Below are 19,747 nucleotides of genomic sequence, written 5' to 3'. Positions count from 1 at the left end.
TAAACGATTAAAGAGTCAACAATATCTACATTTCTATTCAAAATCGATGTTGCAATGGGCCGTAGTGTTCGTTAAACTTTTAAGCACAATTTTTTCCAGAAGTATTGTTGGTGGAAGATATATCTTATGTAAAATACCAAAAGGAGTAGATAAGTATCGTTTATTCGAAAGCCTATACGTTTGAAGTCTTTTTTGTTAAACCTTTATTGATTTACAAGGAAAAAAAGGAAGCATGAGCTCAGTCAAGCGTAAAAATGTATGGAACCAGTGGGATTCCCCAAAAGGGGAGTTCGATTAACCTTTACTTTTCTGTGACGTCATAAAAACTGTAGTAAAAGTATTTTTTTTCATTTATCACTGACAGTTGACCTGTCTTAACAAAACTAAGGACGATGATTGATAAGTGCCTCTTGGGCCCTTATTAAAGCACTTTATAATAATAATAATTTGCTTTTTTAATTCTACAGCCTTCTTGAAGTCATTTTTGGGTTTTCTTTCCCGCAATAGATAATACTCTTCTGTGCCTTCAAACATTTTTCCAAAAATATTTATAATTTTGATCATGTACTTTCTTACAAACTATTTTTTTACATTTTTCTCAAATATCTCTGATCCGCGATTATGAATAAAAATTAAACGATTATTAAAATGTTGCATTAACATTAACAACAAACTAAAGTATGTAGCTGCCGTATTTACAACATAATTATTATAAACATCGAATTAATTATAACCAAAAATAAATTAATTTTGGTCCTCTCTTACATAACCATAATAGTCTGTGATCAAGTCGAGTCTTCTCTCATTTTCTGTGGTAAGTAATTTAGTCGGCCATTTTCAGACGCAACGTGACTATTTATTTGCATTAAAATAAAATATGTAATTATGACTTCATATTAGATACAATATTAGATACGTTTTATTTATATATTTGATATATTGTATGTGGTGATCAATGGTGATGATGGTGATTGTAGGTAATTGTTTCGTTAGGCTAATCAACTGTTGGCCACTATAGTTTAAGCGAATCTGTGGTGAGGTGGTAATAGTCAGGTTAGTCAGCTCAATAGTTTAAGATAATCTACGCAACTATCGCTTACGCGACAGTAGCCAATGGGAAATTGGCCTTAAAGTGATTATGAGGTAACGAATAATGTTTATTCGTTTTATTTTAAGGCTATGAAACGTGATAGTGTGATGAATATTTAAAATAATAATGTTAATACACAACTTACAACATAACCAAGATTAACAATAACTAACACGTAAAGTATGATACAGTGACCTAATATATAAAATAGCATGGTAACAATATGTATTACTGTGTATAACTAAGTATAATACATTTTACTGTCTATGTGAAGCGACTAAATAATCAAGCTAAATATATTTTAACAGGTTATTTACATACACACAAAAATCATTCATTCATTTCTTAGATTCTGAGTTTTATTATTAAAAGAGAGGCTTTAAAACAACTATGCAAATAGTCCACTGGTTTTTGTTTCTTTTTTTAAATATTGACCGGACAGGCAAATCAATACATTAAAAATTCGCAGAATCGGCATTGTTTAAATCCTAGCAAAACTAAATTTAAAATATTTCACCACATTTGTTGAGTGAATAAATATTTTCTCTTTTTGTTGTATTATCATCACAATATAAAAGGCTTTGCCTTACACCAAATGACCGTTATACAAATAAGTTACCATCTCGGGGAGCATGCTCGAAACTAATATCAATCGTTCACATTGCCAAGCTAGATTTTTGATTACGTAGATTGTTGCATTTATCGATTCGTGATAATTGGAGGCGGCGCGACCCTACTATTTTTGGGGACAGATTGCCTATAAGAACCGATTTATTGCCTTCCAATATAAATTGTAATTCCTGTTATTAGTATGCTAGCCGTGCTACCTTCATATAATTAAAATTGATTCGAACCATACAACGCCATATGAATATTCAAATTGCAGAATCTTTGAAACATGGTCAAACCATCCATAAATATAAATAATATTTAAAATTATTTGTTCTACACAATATACAATCAATTCCTTCTCATAGAAAGCTTAATTAATTTAAAAACTCGTTCACATTTTACACACTAGCACTGTAAGCGACTCTAGTCTTTATTTACAACATTGTAATATTTATGTACGTCACAAATTAACGGAAATATATTAATATTTATTTTATTTATATGTTCTAATACTCATCGATAAAATGGCTTTAGCGTACTGTATATGACCGCCTTGTTCAAAGCTTGTTCTACGTGTTGCTTCTGTTCGTCTAACATGTTCATTTAATTTGATAGCAACGAGATATAATAATGATGAAACACCGATGGAAAAATAGTGAATTGGGACATTTTTAATATAAGTGTTATATAAAAACAATATATTGCTATTCTAATACATACAGTAATAAATAATTTTACAATCGCTGGAATTAAAATCTCAACGTTTGGCACAGTTTATATGAAAATTTCGAAACAGACGTTCAATATCTCGTTGCGGTTTTCTATTTAAATTTAATCAACAAGAGCGAATGAGTGTATTAACACTCATTCTATACAGATAACTCCATTCCAATTCAATGAAATATGCAGACGAACAGCCACACTCACACGCCCATCTCTCCACATTTAATCGGGCGCGTTGAGCAGCGACTGCGAGTCGAGCAGCAGGCTCGCGTCGATGAGGCTGAGCTGCATAGAGTCTAGATCTCGCGCGAGTGTATGGGCGCGCTGCACGCTGAACGGGAAGAAGCGCGACACGGCCGGCGCGCGCGGAGCCTCCGCATCCGCGTCGCCGTTAGACTGCCGGTTGCTCAGGATGGACAGCGACGAGATTTTCTCATTTAGCTTTTGGATCTGGAATGAGAAATTGAGTGTTTCATATGCGATTTATACAGAAATATAATGCACCTAATTAATATTAAATAGATTTTTGTGCTCAATTTGACTAAAATCAGCCAAGTGATATAAAGTGTTGTTATCCAATGTATACGATGAAATGTAACATATCGCGACTGGATGAAACGATTTTTAAAGATTCATTTTAGTGAATAATAAAATCATAATATTACGTAAGAATAAAGAATTACTTTATTCTCAATACCTTTAAATTAATGCGGACGAAACCTCGGAGAAAGTTTATAATTTTAATAAAATGAACATTAGTAGTATTCGTAGCGACGTCCTACGCTCGTGGCACTTCAGTGACTTCAGCGAGCAGTAGGCGAGCAGCAGCCGTCGTGTCGTACCTGCGTCCGCAGCGAGCAGTAGGCGAGCAGCAGCTGCGCGCGGCCGGCGTGCGGCGCGTCCAGCGGCGGCAGCCAACGCTCGTAGCACTGCGCCCACAGCTCCACGCGCGACACGCAGGCGCTGGCCGGCAGCGGCGCGTCGGGCAGGCCGCCGGTCGTCGCCGTCCCCGTCGTGCCCGAGCTGACTCCGCTGACGCCCGACGCTGATGCTGCAGGAACATTTCAAATTATTATTAAGACTTAGACAGTTATATACTTTAAAATGTGCAATATCTCTTGTCAAACTTTCAATTTAGACTAATTTGATTTTTATATTTTCGGAATAAATAGAAATTTTACTTACATAACCTCTGCAGGGGTGACGAATGCATCAGGGGCGATGAATGCAACTGCACGGGTTTGTTACCAACAAACAGGGGATTGTAGAACAGCGCTATGTCTTGCTCTGAAAACTGCTCTTCCCAATCCCAGACAGGCCTTTGCACAAAATTCTGAAATCAGAACATTAAATCGTATTATTTTATATGAACGTTTAACATTTTAAATACTAGTACAATAAGGGAATCTGATTCATTAACGATAAGAACAATATTTTTTCTTTTATAAATTTAAAAATTGTTGTGAGTGAACTAAATATCCATCTGTTATGTCCAAGTGCAGTTAAAAAAGAATCAAAGCCAATATTACCACTAAAATACTAATCAAAATCTTCAGAGAACTACACACATTTTTACCACTCAGCGTGTACCTTGGCACTAGCGAGTTCGCGGTCCCTCGGGCAGTTGAACAGGAACGTGTCGAACACGTGGTTGTGCGCGCAGTCCCACAGCGTAGTGAGGTATGTCTCGGTGTACTGGAAGGCGGCGGGGAACTGCTGCTGCAACTGCCACGCACAATCGAGGAACAACAGGAACACGGGGGCAGCTTGCGCCACCGCGGGACTCTCCCGACCTGATTCCTCCTTTGGACTACCTGGACGAGGTAGTCCAAATCTGTGAAAAACATAAGGTTCAATCAGATGACCTTTTTTGCAAGAGTACAAGGAAAAAATAAACATGGCTGTCCTCGGCAGACCTGACAGCAAACGATTATTGCCATAAACAAAGTTGTACAAGAAACTTGAAGCGAATTGAAACTGGTCGGCATAAGGGAACACTGTAACCATGCTCTGTCAACTGTCCCACAGGATCTTGATAATAATGAAGTATGTTATAATATGTACACACATACTACCAGAATTACATCCGCATAAGAAGGGCGTTACGTATCTTTTTTTACGGCTATTAAATGAAAAACAATACAAGACGAAAGATTTATATAAGATACGAACCGATCACAAAACGGGTGTCCGAGCGCCACCCACTCCTTCTGTATCAGAGACTGGAAGCCCGATATGGTGCGGAAGTACGGATCCACCAGCAGCTGCGTAAGCGATGACACCACTGCGCAGTAGTCCACGCCATCGCCTGCAATATGCAATGTATCTTGTTAACAATGGGTTTGGATAAAGATAAGAATATAATACTTTTAGGGTCAAATGGCAACGATGCTGTTGGTGATCGCCGTGGAAGGTGGGTGGAAGATGTCGTGTTGGGGGTGGTGATTTGGTTGTGGTGGTTCTAGGTGCATGTGTAGAACAGGTGATTATTTCTTTGGTGGTCATTATGATAATTTTAGGATAATTGTTCCAGTAATTGATATCATTACCAATATTGTGGTGGCAGTGGTTTGTCATGATGGGGGTAATGTTACATATTTAATGTTTCTGTGTTGTTGTGAAGTCTGAAGGAGGAATAGTGACTATCAGATAGTATAGTGATGATGGTAGGTATAGATAGTGATAGGTATAGATGTGAGGATAATAAGCGTAATTCCACCACCTATTTGGAGAAGTAAAATTTTGTGGTGGTGGTGACTGTGGCGTGGACTACTGCTAATTCAATGATTATGTTGATGAAGGATGAAGATTGTAATAATGTTGGTATTGGCGGCATACGTAATGTTGGTAGTGGTGGTGCTAATGACGGTGGCTGTAGTATTGTTGGTGGTTTCGGTAAAGTCGGTGGTGGTGTTAGTCGTAACAATAGTGGAGGTGGTATTGGTAGTGTCAGTGGAGGTGGTGCGTACCCTCCTGCAGCACGACGGTGACGTTCCCGGCGAGGCGCTGCGCGGCGGTGCGCGCGGCGGCCAGGCACGCGCCCACGTGCCGCAGCCACCGGCTCGACTCCAGGATCGAGTAGTACTGCGAGTCCTGCATCTGAGGGGGAGGGGCGACATCAATACATGCACTCTTGAGGATGGATCCCCCCCCCCACTCAGCATGAAACTTAATAAAATAAATCACAAATTTGTGAAAATTGTGGCTAGAATGGAACATGATTCTGGATGGTATGTGACTATAACATGATGTGTTTTATTATATAATAGTACTCACTTTACTGTATAAAGGTAAAGTAGTAGGTAGATATCATTAGATGAGATCAAGAATAATTCGCCTGCGTTAGTTTTCTTTTAGTGATGTAACTAATGTAAATTTTTGCGATTTATGAATTTACGTGACATTTCGTAGTAGTCACGTAATATTGACAAAAAAAATATTAAAAATGCATGGTGTTCTTTCATCGCTTAAATTGCCCAACATAGCGCAAAACTTAAAACAGTTACTATACACAATGTAGTGTCAATCTTACCCAGAAGTTTGACAGCGTAGTGGGCGTGCACAGTTCAGCGAGCTTCTTGTAGGAGGCGTGCAGCGCGGCGAGCGGCGGCAGCGTGTTGGCGCTGTTCCCGCCGCTCGCGAACGGGTTGCCGCACAGGTAGATCACGTACGGCGGCGTCAGCTTCGGGTGGGAACGGCGCACCTGGAACATCGAGTTTATTTTAATAAAACACGAGGAAAATTTTCACAGTGCAATTCTGTTATCCGGATAATTGTGTCATTCCTCCCTTACAGCGATTCTCAATCGCTGCTATGTATTCCGATGTGAAGTATCTGGTAAGCGATGGCGAATATATGAATAGCTCAATATTGGCAGAGAACTGAACGCAGAGGCAGAAAATTAATAATGAAGCCAATGCACACAGGATATATTTGTCTGACAAAACAACTAACAACTATTGCAAAGTAATAAAAATTACACGGTTTGTATTGAGTCAAGTACCAACCTGTTCCAATAGCACGCTCTCCGCGGTGGCGGACTGCTCAGTGGGCAGCAGCTCGCCGCTCCGCAGCAGCGCCGCGCCCTCCGCGCGCCCCCACACCCAGATGGGCACCCGCCCCGACCTGAAGTGCCGGGCCGTCTCCATCAGGTTGTAGTCCAGCACCGAACTCGGCACTATCAGCGTCTCGCCCGCAGTCAGCATGAACGCGTCCGAGGTCCCGTTGATGCAGGTTATCCTCCAGTGTGGACACTCGCACCGCTCCAGCTCCCGTCTCCAGTCCCCCGGCCGTTGGAACATGTTCATGTCGGACGGGAGGGTGGGGTAGTACGGCTCCTTGTACTCGAAGGCGAAGAGTAAGTCGTGTCGCTTGGGGAACGCGTGATGCAACAGCGCCATCGCTACCTTCCTGCCGCTGCCGATGGGCGAGTTCGCGAAACTGAACGACAGCACTTTCATGTTCTGGAACGAAAATTATAGGCTCTTTTTTAAATTTCATATGTACTTTCACTTTAAAAACTAGACTGTATGGTCACTTCAAGTGTCTTTCAAAACTTATCTTTTAATCGTCATCTTTTTTCAGATAGGTATTCTATACAATGACGTAAATTTACATAATATAGAAATCCTAGCTGTATCTTAAACGTTAACAAACAAATATTAAAAACCTAGTAGCAATTCTAGTGAATTGCAGACAACTGATACTTCAATTCTGCATCGCATATTTACAGCAACGAAGATGATATTTTAAATTTAATATCCGATAAAATTGTCTGGCAATGCACCAAGAGCGTCTAACTTGAACACGAAATCCTACATAATACCCTCGTACCTTACAAACGACCTGCAGCCCCTTCAGCTTGACGGGCACGTCTGCGCGCGGCAGCAGGCGCCGGCGCCGCGCCGCGCCGCCGTCCGTCAGCCACAGCGCGCCCACGCCCGTCAGCGGCACGTCGTACACGCCCACAAGATGGTTCTTTTGACCGCATTCCTATATTATATATACACGTATAGTCCGCGCCAAACTGCTACACCGCTCTGAAGTTGTTACGCTCAACTACAAGCATATATTCCGTATCAACGTAAGGTCATACTAACACAGCTATGTACCCGTGGGCGAGAGCGGGCAGCGGACGGTGCCGGGAGGGGTCCCGCGCTGTCTTCGTCCCGCTTATATCTACAATTTGCTAGTCGACGCAACTCGTTTCTATATTCAGAGCGGACTAGTAGTTTGGCGCGGACTAGTAGTTTGGCGCGGACTATAACTTAGTTCATTTAAGTGTCTTAGTATATAGAACAAGAACAATAGTAGTTCTACTTATGGGTTTTGGCTGGCGGAGAGAAGGAAAGTAGTAGTTTAAAATTATTAATACCTGGGAATTCTTAAATAGCATGCAGTCAACTTGATTCTAAAAGTTTATAAATATACCTACTTCTGTAAACCATAACTGTAATATGGAATATACAAATAATAATAGAAGTTAATCATTATTTAACATCAATCATGTGCGCGACTACATGTCAGACAGATACATACTTTATTTATACAAAAAAAAAAGGATTATAACAATAGGTCAAAACAGTGTTCGAATCTCTTTTAAAATAGGATTCGTTAAATAATATAAACTACTGGTTTCAAAAGCTATCATATCATTGTTTTTTTTTTAATCAGATCGGTAGCACAAGCAATGTGGAGACGATAATAATCAATCTTATTTATTGCGATAAAATCCTGTCGTCTCATTCCTTACATAAAATGTTTAACATTTTTCACCTTCATATGTGCATATATTGCAAACGACTTGTAGAATCTATTGCAGTTTGTACGAGTGCTGACAAAACGTAAGATAAACAAAGAAAGAAAGTGTATCATTTACATAAAAGCCTCCCAATTTGAAAATTCTCCAAATTTTCTCAAAGCTAACTAAGGTATTCATATCAATCAAGTATAAGGATATAGTATTCAAAATTCTGCCTATCCGGAGATGAGTTCAATGGACCAGTAATGGACAAATAAAACAAGTACTTACATCGTTGATGGTGTGGTCCAACGGCACGAAGGACACCTTGTAGTTGGTGACGAATAGCGAGCCGTAGCGGCCGCGGTCCATCTCGCTGAGCGGCGCCAGCATCACCACGCTGTGCGCCGCCCCCGCTATCTGCTCGCCTGAAAAACATTTCATAATTATATTACCACGGGCCAACACCGACTCCAGTCTCAATTTGTCGCGCTGCATAGAAATAGAAGGACGAAAGTCGAAAGACTGAAAAAATGTACTCCCATTTTTCAGAAATCATGTTGCAAGGTCTTACTTAATCCATATTAAGTATGTAACACATGATGTTGGATTTTAGCTTAGCCACTTAGCTAGCTTAGCTTTTATATTCGGACAGACTTAAAGTCCCTTAAAGCCATACAACGCTAATTCGTGATAATCATCAGAAACGGATATCCGTAAGTAATGCGGCGTTAGAAATGCCTAATACTTCGGAGAAAACGGCAGATATTGGGCTTACATAGTAGACCTCCTATTGAAAATAACTTCCTTGGACTTCCCAAAAGCATGGGAAAAGGTTAGGTATATTAAACTGTTAGTGTCAGTTAATAATATTAGGTAAATATTTAAAAAATAGCAGGATTATGATACAGGCTCTCTTAAGGTCGCGTTAAGCATCTAAGCAGCCTTTAAAATTCGTACAATACAATATAGATAGAACATCCTATGACTACTTCAAATGGAACCATGTTTGGGGTGTATCATAGACTCGCTGTCGACGATGTGAGGATCATCGCCGTTATCAAAACGCTACAAGGATGACTCATTACAAGATAATATTAAAAATAAACATCGGTTTATGTCGGTATCGTGGTCGATACCTCAGTGACGTCAACGTTTTTCTGATAAAAAAGGAATTAATAAATGTAAGGCTCTGTATGTCATTTGTACTTGTGACTATTATAAATATAAAACTGTGTACCTAATAGTGAATATTTCCTAACAAATAGTATATAGGTGATTTATTTTGATCGTAGAAACATACATATTAAATACCAGAAATAGGTAGTACTCGTACTATTTAAAATCTCAAACAATGGTCACAGAAATAACACCACAATTTCGTTTGATGCAGTGCTGTTAATTTTAAAATCTCTATCCGTACTTTATAATGACAAGCGACATATCGCATTACGTATACACACCGTAAAAGTTTGTTTTACTAAAATTTCGGTGAGTAATACTGCGATGAAATGAACTGATCTTAAAGTCTGGCTGGACTATGTACATAATTTAGATTTTTCGTACATTTTGTCAATATTGATATAGTCTGGTAGTTTAGCATTAAATTATTAGAAATAGGCTTCTCATTATAGAGACTCTAGCAATACTACTTGGCAAGCGTGGTGTAGGTACCTACTATGATACTGTGATTTTTAATCCTTCTCATTTTGGGAGACCGGAGTTCAGCACTGGGACAATATGGGACAATAATGGGCAGTTGATAAATAGAGAGTATGAGACATCGAGTCAAGGTTATCGAGGTGAAATTTTAAGATGACCCCATTATATCATTTATGCGGTGTTCAGATAAGTGACAAAGGAATGTGTTGTTTTGTTGTACAGCTTTGATAAATTGTCTGGGTACAGAAATAAACTTGTCACAGATAAAAGTGCTGCTGTGATTTTTGTTTTCATCGTTTTTATAGATGAGTTATTTATGTATACTTGGCAGAGAGTTCTTGAAATTGTATATTATATCATTTTGTACCATTTTTTAAATTCTTACTTGAGTAAACCTAGTTAAAGGTGTTAAGAGTAATTATAAACAAGTTATTACAAATTTAAACGGTTTCTAACACTCACAGTTTAACTTTTGATTCCACAAATCAAGCCAAACGTTTGTAAAGGTTTGGAGTTTGTGGCAAGTACCAAGCGATTAGACGCGGCATAAAACTTGAGACATTGATGAGAAACTGAACTCCTATGAAGGTAGTCAAAGGTAGAGTAGAATTAATTGCGAAGGTTCTAATTTAATAGTGTTACAATTTCCAATAGCAAATTATAAGGAACAGCGCCTTACTGTTGATTTCTACTGACCTTGGCAGGTGCCGACTGCAGCGAACCAAATACAGATTTTTTATCTGTTATCGTAGAATCAATTTACGCAATAAGCGGCGACCGTGAAGATTGCTAGTGTACGGGCCGCACTCAATGATAACATCGCTCATTGAAAAAACACAAGTGAAACTAGGAAAGGAGACCGTATCATTTTATTTTATGATCTCACTAAATTTTCAAGAAACCCATTCTTGAAAATTACGTCAAATGGGACTACTATAATTGATTTTAGAGTAGTTAATACGGTTTTGGTACCCTCATAGTCCCATACGAGGAATTCTAGTATGGGACTATGAGGGTAGATAGTGAACAAATCTTGAATCAGAAAATAAATAAGTTTCGTATTGTTTGTGTACTTTTAATTTCGATCGGATCAAAATCGGAATATTTTTTCAATTGAGACCGTATTAGGCTGAAAGGGCAGGCTTGTCGGGCACATCATGTTACATCGCAGAAATGGAGACGTGCCTTTAGCCTACCTTAGATGTAACTTGCGAGGTTGAGCGCGAGACTCTATGAAAAGTTTATCAAGTATTTAATTATAATGAATTGAATTATAAGTATGAATTATAACGCTATAATGAAAGTTTTGAAGGACTTTAATGGATATACTAATTTTTGGGGATACTAATTATAATGTTTGCTAGAACGTTATTTATATTATGTAATTTTGATTACAATACTTTACTCGATAACCTTATGTATCCGTATTTAGAATTAAAGCCAATTAACAGACATGCGTAGGTAATCCTCTTTTGATAGATTTATCTTGATGTGAAAGTATAAAGTATAAATAAACACTGATGAGATACTATAGAGAAAAAAGGTTTGTTTTTTCAGATTTATTATCCATCATAGGCATACTGACTTAATGATTTTTTCGAATTTCATCAGTCCCGGTGCCAGGGGAAGCCAAAACTTCCATACAAACTTATCTAAGTCCAATGTAATAAATAGTCTGGTATCATTGAGCCGGTCTAGATGGCAAACCGATGGAGCGGGAAGGTGACCATAGGAATTCAATAAAAAATGTAACCGCATTATGTTTACGCTCCTTTCATTTGTCTTGACGAATACTCTTTAACTAATTTTATTTATTGTAATTAAGTTATTATTTCGGTACATCACATAACGTTCTCTCGTTCTATGCACAACATACTGAAATCACATATTGCCTTTTAGAACTTACATACTGGCACTTCATGTTCCTGTTCAAAAGTTCATGTTCCTTCCTATCCTAGATCGGTTGTTCCGGTGACGAACGTGCAAATATCTGTTCCCAGCCCATCCAATAGGATTTCCCGTTCGAAACGCGCTACTCATTAACTCCATGACCTACTAAGTCCATTAATATTGTCATATGATATTTCACGACTCGCGAGGCGTAGTTGTCACTACATCGTCTGCCTTGGAGAGTTCAGGGTTCGATTCCAGCTAGTCTAACAGGTAAATGTATGTATGTAATTATTATTTTGTTACTGGATCTGGTATGTAGGTGTACCTTTGCGTGTGTACCTGACATGTTACAGCAAATCCTAGTGTAGTAGGTAAAGTAGAAGAGGAGAGAAGTTTACATGCATAGAGCCGTAAGCGAAATCTCCCCTACCATATATAACTGCGAGTTCATTTGAAGGTCTTCAGTGATCCGAATGGCGTAACCATTCGTTTTCATAACAATTCGTAGTTAATCATTGAGGAAAATAACACGAGAAATATTTTGTCATGTCATATTTGACAAGATATAGGATGTCTAACAACAATGAACAAGAAGCTAGTATTTAAGGATTCCCCGCGTGTTTATTCCCGAGCCTGATTGTATCCATGCGTTATATTTGTATTTATGTATGCCATATTCCTCTCTATTTATATAAATAGTACTGAAACTTTACGATTTCGAGCTCGTTCAAGCTAATAGATTTTTTTTATTCTGTGGAACAATTGGCAAAAACGCTTAATATTTTTGCCTATTTGTTTGGAGTTTTCTTTGATTAGGAGCATAGTCTCTATTATATTTTTCATCCCGTATATACTTTTTGTTCGTAAGTAAGAATAGTAATATAGAAATATTGCATCAATACATACCTATCTAATATAGTAACTTTATAAGATAAATCATAATAGATAATAGAAATGGATATATTTACATTACTGCTACAATGCGAATTAGTTTTTAGATAGTGTATACTCGTGTGCACATTTGTGTCGATAAAAACTGAAAGTTTTATTTTAACCATGACTAACCACACATGATAACGTAAAGATGTCAAGGGTGTGCGATAACCCATTTATTTTTTATGCTTTTATTGTTAAAATCAAACTTTGTCTTTTTATAATCGGTACGATTGGAACATGCGTTTTTTTAAACGTTCTATGTGCATCCTTACCTATTTCGATAAATATAATAATATCTGCCATTGATCAATCATGTATATGGAAAAACATTGAGACAATGAGTTCATTTTATATACAAGATACACATGACTAAACTTTGTTTACTCGTTTTACTTGTTAATGTGTAAATTACAAAGAAACATTCTTCAACGACTTTTTATTAATCAATACCTGCTTTGTCGGCTAACTTTTACTGTAGCCAAATAATAAGCCATTAAAGGAAGGACAGTATAAAACTTTATATTTTAAATAACTTAAGTATCAATAGAAAGTATGAAGTCCAACCAACTTTAAGTGTTAAAGCCTCCCGTTAACATTTCTAATCGACCCCAAATATGACGTAGATGCGTTGTTGCCACTAAAGGCTGATCTTTAATTTTTCTGTTTATAAATAAATAATCGATAAGAGATGTGTACGCTATTTGTGATTATGAACTTTGAATTAACTAACCTGGCCTCAACACTCCCATGTCACCTCTACCACTGAACAATATCAACTGAATCTCAAAGAAAGCTTCCTAACTTACCATAAACAAAGGAAGCGTAATGCAATAAAAACAACTTTATATCAGGACATCATAGACATTATTTATATGTGATTAAGAATCAAACTAGTTTGATATTATATAAACTATGGTCCTAATACAGGAGGTAAGTTGGTGCGTGTACCAGGCGCCCATAAGCAGCGGTACAGTTATGAGCGCGTAACGCATACGTAATGAAGTTATTATTGTAATTTACATCATCGCTGGTCGTGTGTCAGTGCCTACTGCTATAATGTGGTTAGCCAATAGAAAATTTCGGCCACACTTAGTAAACAAACTGTTTCATACGTCGTTTTTTCATAATTACTTTATTTCATAATTATAATTTAAAATAAACTTTTTAAATTACTTTTTAAATTACATATTTCATTTGATTTTCTATACGGTATTGTTAAATAAATTTTGATGAGTATTTTTATAACTAGAGCATTAAAATTATCTTCCGAGGTTAGCCTTTCAATAAATCAGATTTTTTTAAAACATTGTTCTTTGACCATGAATATCTACTAAGTAAAATTTGTTTAATGTTACTCATCACAATGTAACATAATATAAATATTATAGCATTGTTCATAGTTCCTTTAGATTGCACCAACAATTATTTTCACACATGATTTTATTTAGGTACATATTAATTTTTAGTTGTACATTTAACATATGTTAATGTGAGTGCGGTACCCACAGTACTCTCGCTTTATATGATGCAACTTATAATTTTTTTTTTTTTTTTTTAACCAGGTGATATTGCAATCTGTCCCTATGGACATTCAGCAATCTTTAGAGCGGGTGGTATTGTGCGAGGCACAGGTCCTGTGACATGCCCTCTTAAATCTCATTTCTCAAAACTTATAAATAAATTAATTACTTATAGAGGAAGCATCCGGCTAGAATAGTCATAATAAAGTAAAAACAATTTTATCAAAATGGATTATGAAATATGTAAAGTAATTGTGAAGTTATTGATCAAATGTCAATGTAGTCTCCTTCATGGTGATAAATTGTTCTTTGAGACACATCTATAAAACTCTTGATGATACGAGGAAAGGAAATTTAGTCATTAAAATAATATTTTATTTGTAACCCCTGAGCTTCCTACAATTACCGTAAGATTCTATGGAGATCCCTATGAGCCAGAGGCAGACAGTTATGAATGGGTTACATCTTTTTAGTGAACTTCTCATAGGAAAGAGGTTATTGATAATTAATTTCCATATAAATGTACTCTACCTGAGATTTGTTTGCTTACCAATGATAAGTTTATCATATAATCTCAATGAAATTTGAAAACAAAAACGTAAAAAAATTACACACTTTTTTATTTTTTATATGTTTGAGCCTAACGATAAAGCAGACGTGCTACCTGATGGAAAGTAGTCAACGTCGCCTATGAACATTTGCAACACCAGAGGAGTCGCCAATGCATCGCCGGCTTTGAAGGAGAGCTCTTTTTGCACCTTTTTTGAAGAGCCCCATGTCATAGCGCTCTGGGAATACCTCAGGAGGAAGTTCATTCCACATCTTGCACGTTCGTGGCAAGAATGTCCGTGCAAACCGAACTGTGGAGGACCGCCACGGGTCCAGTTGGTGTGGATGGAACTTCATCCTTCGGCGAGTGGTGCGATGGAGGAATGGTGACGTAGGCAAAAGTTTTAAGGAGCTTATGCTTTATGTAAATAGGAATATCAATAAATCTATACTAATATTATAACGAGGAAAACTTTGTTTGTTTGTTTGATTGTAATGAATAGGCTCAAAAACTACTGGACCGATTTTAAAAATTCTTTCACCATTCGAAAACTACATTATCCACGAGTAACATAGGCTATATTTTATATAAAATATATTTGATAAATAGATTTTGAGGCAGAAAAAAGTTTGCCGGGTCAGCTAATATAGTATAATAGGCTGCATGATCTATCTTACGACTAGTTGAGTACATAATTTTTTTTTCTTTCTGTAAAGTAAAAAACCACTTACTCAAAAGTAGAAGAGAAATAAAAAACATTGAATATTTTATTGCATTTGTCTTATTTTAACTATTTTCTGAGTTGGTTGTAATGATTGTTTTGAGTCTAAGGAGACAATATGTAAGTTGTGGTTAATTATAACTGAACAATAAGACGATAAAAGCTTGTTTATGAAGTCTACGCATTATCGGTAAAGTTGTGTCTATACAATACAGGCAACATTTTAGCTGAAAATCATATGTAACGTAAAAGTTAGAGCGAACTGCTGACTTTATTGTTAAAAATTAAAACTAAAGGTTAATAAGCTCTCCAGATATAGAAATAATTATAAAGATCTTTACCAAGTTCATCCCTTATATTATGGTGTCCACTTCACAGGTCACACTAAAGTCAAGTTATGAAGTTATTCTAACACTATCAGATAGTGGGATGGCGGAAGTGGGAGGGTATATTTTTGTTCAAAATGAATACGTTCGATTCCCGGTTCCTTCGGTTCAAAAAGATATTTTGAAAAAGTAATGATATAGTTTTAGTTTTTATCAAAATCGGCCTTGTAATTCCTTTCAGCATTTTTCGCTAATCCGTATAGTTTGGGATTTGGCCCTGAAGGCCGGTTTGAAAAATTCACCCTGTATAACATATAGGTACAGCAGAGGTTTCGCTATAGATCTTTTGACTACTCTTTATATTGGAACTACTTAAGCAAATACTTAATTCACATTATTAAATGTTCAACTAGATTTGATGCAGATTCAAAATATATGTGGTTTGTATTGTCAACTATTTGTAATTACATTATGTCACTATATTGATAAAGTAGGGTAAAAATATCGTAAGTATAAGTAGGTACTATAAGTAATCCAATTTGATAATGAAAAGCACTCACCATTTAATAGCTTCGGTTTCAACTCTTGAACTGAACCATTTCTATCTCCATTATTCTGTAAGGTAATACAAGGTAAGGTTATTTAGAAAGTATATTCATAATTTTAAGTAATTTTAATGCGTATTCAAACATTATCCTTTTTTTACACACATCGTTTAACATTCACTGTTTATGTTTGGTTATACTTTTTAAGTTATCGTATTGTAACACTGAAGTGATATAATTTATCAAATGTCGTTTTAATGATAAGAGAAACTCACCACGGGCGATACATTGATGTAACTCGTGAAATTCTGCACCAGCTTTTTTTCGTTCATTGTAATCAATAGGTACGACTCGATAACTATGTCCACTGAGATGACCCAATTTAACCTATATTATAGATTATGTATACTATTCAATTTAAGTAATTCCTTACACCAGGTACAGCACAAAGCGATAATTAGTTATAACACAGGTTTTCCACATGATTATGATATATTTTACATAAATATGATAACAATCATTCCCACAAACATCGCACTATATGTTTACGAAACGGCGTACACACGCATCGTTTTTTCACAGCGGACCCGAAGTGTTTTATTCTAAACATAGTTCATTATGCCTAAAAATAGCATAATGATCATAATTCTCGTATTTCAGGACGAAAATGTAAAATTTTTATTAACGATTTACATGTCCCGACGCAAACGACAAAATGTCACTCTCTTCTTTTCGTTCATTAGAGTTGTCTATTACAGTGAAATGATGTCAAAATTTTATTAAAATTATCTTAAAGATTTTTTGCGTATACTCTCCAGAAATAAAAAAGTTATTAAACCCTATTATAGCGATATGTGTGTGATGCGTAATTGTTATAATACATTTTAGACATAAATATGGTTGTACAATCAAAAGTTTGATAGTTGCAGTTGGGCTACTATACTCTTTGGATGCAAACTTGCAATCATAGATAAATACTAATATGTTGCCGTTTCTCGCTCGCTTCGCGTCACATTTTTGTACTTTCCTATTTTCGACGGGTAGATTATTGCGTATTCTCTACAATTTCTAAGAAATAAAATAAGGATTGTATTTTTAACCGACTTCAAAAAAGTAGGAGGTTTCTCAATTCAACCGTTTATTTGTTTTTTGGACTTAAAAACATACACAATTTTAATAATAAATTGTTTTAAATTTTTAACATTCCTGAGTTTAGCAAAACAAAAATCTGATATTCCAAGAATATATCAGCCCGTACTGTGATAATCACGATTGCTTCGATTCGTAATTACAACAATAGAAGCATATGGACACATTAGTAGAGTGCCTTAAGCATCTAGAATTGAAAAAGCTCGGAATCCAATTACTGTCAACGAATTATTATGAGACCTGTTGGATTGTATTGTTGATAAGGTATATTAAAATGTTTACCAATTAAAAATCGTTGCTTTTTATTTAATAATAAAATAAATAAATTAAGGCATATAATATAAGACATTACGAGCTTAACTAAGTAATGTAGTGTCAAAATCGTGTTATAAATACATTTCTATCATATAATATTAAAAAGTAATAGTATGAAACAATAAGTGTAACAAAAAAAAGTTTATAAAAAATATTTATTTAGTTCGCCTCTTATACATGCTTAAAAATGATTAAACTTCAATTATTCCGTTTTCGTCACTTTCTTCTACTTCACTTATTTTTAAGACAGGACATTAAAACAACTATCACCATTGCACTGTGAACACGCTGAAGTGCAGTATAAGCCACTTTTTCGACATCCGCAAGCATTACCACATCCTTTTTTACAATTACAAAATAGCATTTTAAGTAAATTATCTGGAGCTGGCGATTGTTTCATCAGTATTGGTTCAAGTTTATCAGAAACGTACCTCCAACCCCAATTTTCAACAGAAATATTATTACCTAACCATATCTGCACTTGTAAATATACTCTTTTCAAATGTTCAAACGCTGCATCAGACGTAGGTGGTAGAGATGTCAATTGAACACCCGTTTTTTTGGCTGTGCCCTTTAGAAAAGAATTAAACCTCAATATATTCAAATCTTTAACTTTTTTGGGAGCACTGTATAATTCCAAAATACACTCCTTTGCAAAAAAAACGGGCGGGTTTGATTTTTTAACATTATTGGTAATAATTTAGTTCTTCAGAGGTTTTAATAGCCAAACTATGTTACTGGCACTTAATAAAGAGTCTGGGTATGAAAAAAAGTTCATTCCAAATTCAAAACTTTTGTTTTTTAAATTATTAATCCCTTTTTCATTTTGTGACACTTTTCGCGGGTTTGCGGTTAAAAGGTTATCAAGCAACTAAAAGTAACTTTTCGTTATTTTTAGTACAACAATTTATGTTTATCGCATAATTCTGCCTTATTGTGACTTAAAACAGATATCTTTGTGTCTATCGTAATGGCAGAAAAAGCAATGAGAGCTAGTAAAATTATAGCGCTGCTGGAAGAGGGGTGTAGCCAATGTTACGTCTCACAGCGGTTAAACGTGAGTCGTTCAACCGTACAAAGAACCTGGACTCGATACCAAGAGACAGGTTCCGTTCAGAGAAGGCAAGGTTCTGGGAGAAAACGTTGCACACAGCCGCGAGACGATCGCTTTTTAGTGACTCAGGCGCTGAGGAACCGCAAATGCAGTTACATAGACCTCAAAAGAAACCTTGAAGAGGTACGAGGAGCACAAGTTAGCCTATGGACTGTGAGGAGAAGACTTTTAGCTGCTGATATACGTAGTCGACGACCAGCGCGGGCCCCCAAGTTACTCCGTGAGCACCGGATTGCGCGGTTGAGGTTCGCTAGAAATTGCCTATCTTGGACACCAGGTAACTGGAGTAGCGTACTCTTCTCCGATGAGGCTCGAATTTGTCTGCATGGTGAGGACCGACGTCGGCGAGTGTTACGAAGACCAGGGGAACGCTATGCCGATGTGTGTTTTGAAGAAATCACCCCTTATGGTGGAGGGTCCGTTATGTTTTGGGCGGGCGTAACTTCCAACTATCGTACCGAGATAGTATTCATAGAAAATGGCTCACTAAATGCGCATAGGTACATAACAGAAATCCTTTCTCAAAATGCACAACCCGCACTGACTGTAATTGGTGAAGATGCCATTTACATGGACGATAATGCTCGGGCCCACCGTTCTGGCGACGTAGATGCTTATATGCAAGAGGTCGGTATTCGTCGTTTGGATTGGCCAGCGCGGAGCCCCGACCTTAACCCCATTGAGCATGTTTGGGACCTCCTAAAAAGGCGAGTACGATCTGTCCAACCACCTCCACAAAACATCAGAGAGCTTAAACGTGTAATCTCGACTGAGTGGGAACACATTCCACAGGACACCATCAAAAGCCTGGTGGGAAGCATGCCAAGACGATTACATGCCGTAATCGCTGC

The 19,747-nt window shown here is 36.8% G+C and overlaps 1 protein-coding gene across 1 annotated transcript; it reads right to left on the bottom strand.

Moving 5' to 3' along the window:
• Window positions 1–911: 911 nt before the first annotated feature.
• On the bottom strand, window positions 912–17,151 carry LOC140749206 (myotubularin-related protein 10-B). The gene is made up of 12 exons (XM_073082253.1): window positions 16,594–17,151; window positions 16,334–16,388; window positions 8,457–8,593; window positions 7,259–7,417; window positions 6,433–6,888; window positions 5,958–6,128; window positions 5,395–5,524; window positions 4,598–4,733; window positions 4,016–4,259; window positions 3,611–3,758; window positions 3,268–3,476; window positions 912–2,875 (listed from the first exon to the last, which is right to left on the bottom strand). Exons 1-12 carry the CDS (start codon window positions 16,648–16,650, stop codon window positions 2,648–2,650), a joined length of 2,130 nt encoding a protein of 709 aa, XP_072938354.1. The 5' UTR covers window positions 16,651–17,151; the 3' UTR covers window positions 912–2,647.
• Window positions 17,152–19,747: the final 2,596 nt, after the last annotated feature.

This window comes from Epargyreus clarus, unplaced genomic scaffold, assembly GCF_041222505.1.
Source record: "Epargyreus clarus isolate Ecla_fem2 unplaced genomic scaffold, WU_Ecla_fem_2.2 ptg000017l, whole genome shotgun sequence".
Classification (NCBI taxonomy): Eukaryota; Metazoa; Arthropoda; class Insecta; order Lepidoptera; family Hesperiidae; genus Epargyreus; species Epargyreus clarus.
The sequence above is the reverse complement of the archived record's forward strand: the minus strand, read 5'-3'. Positions and strand labels throughout refer to the sequence as shown.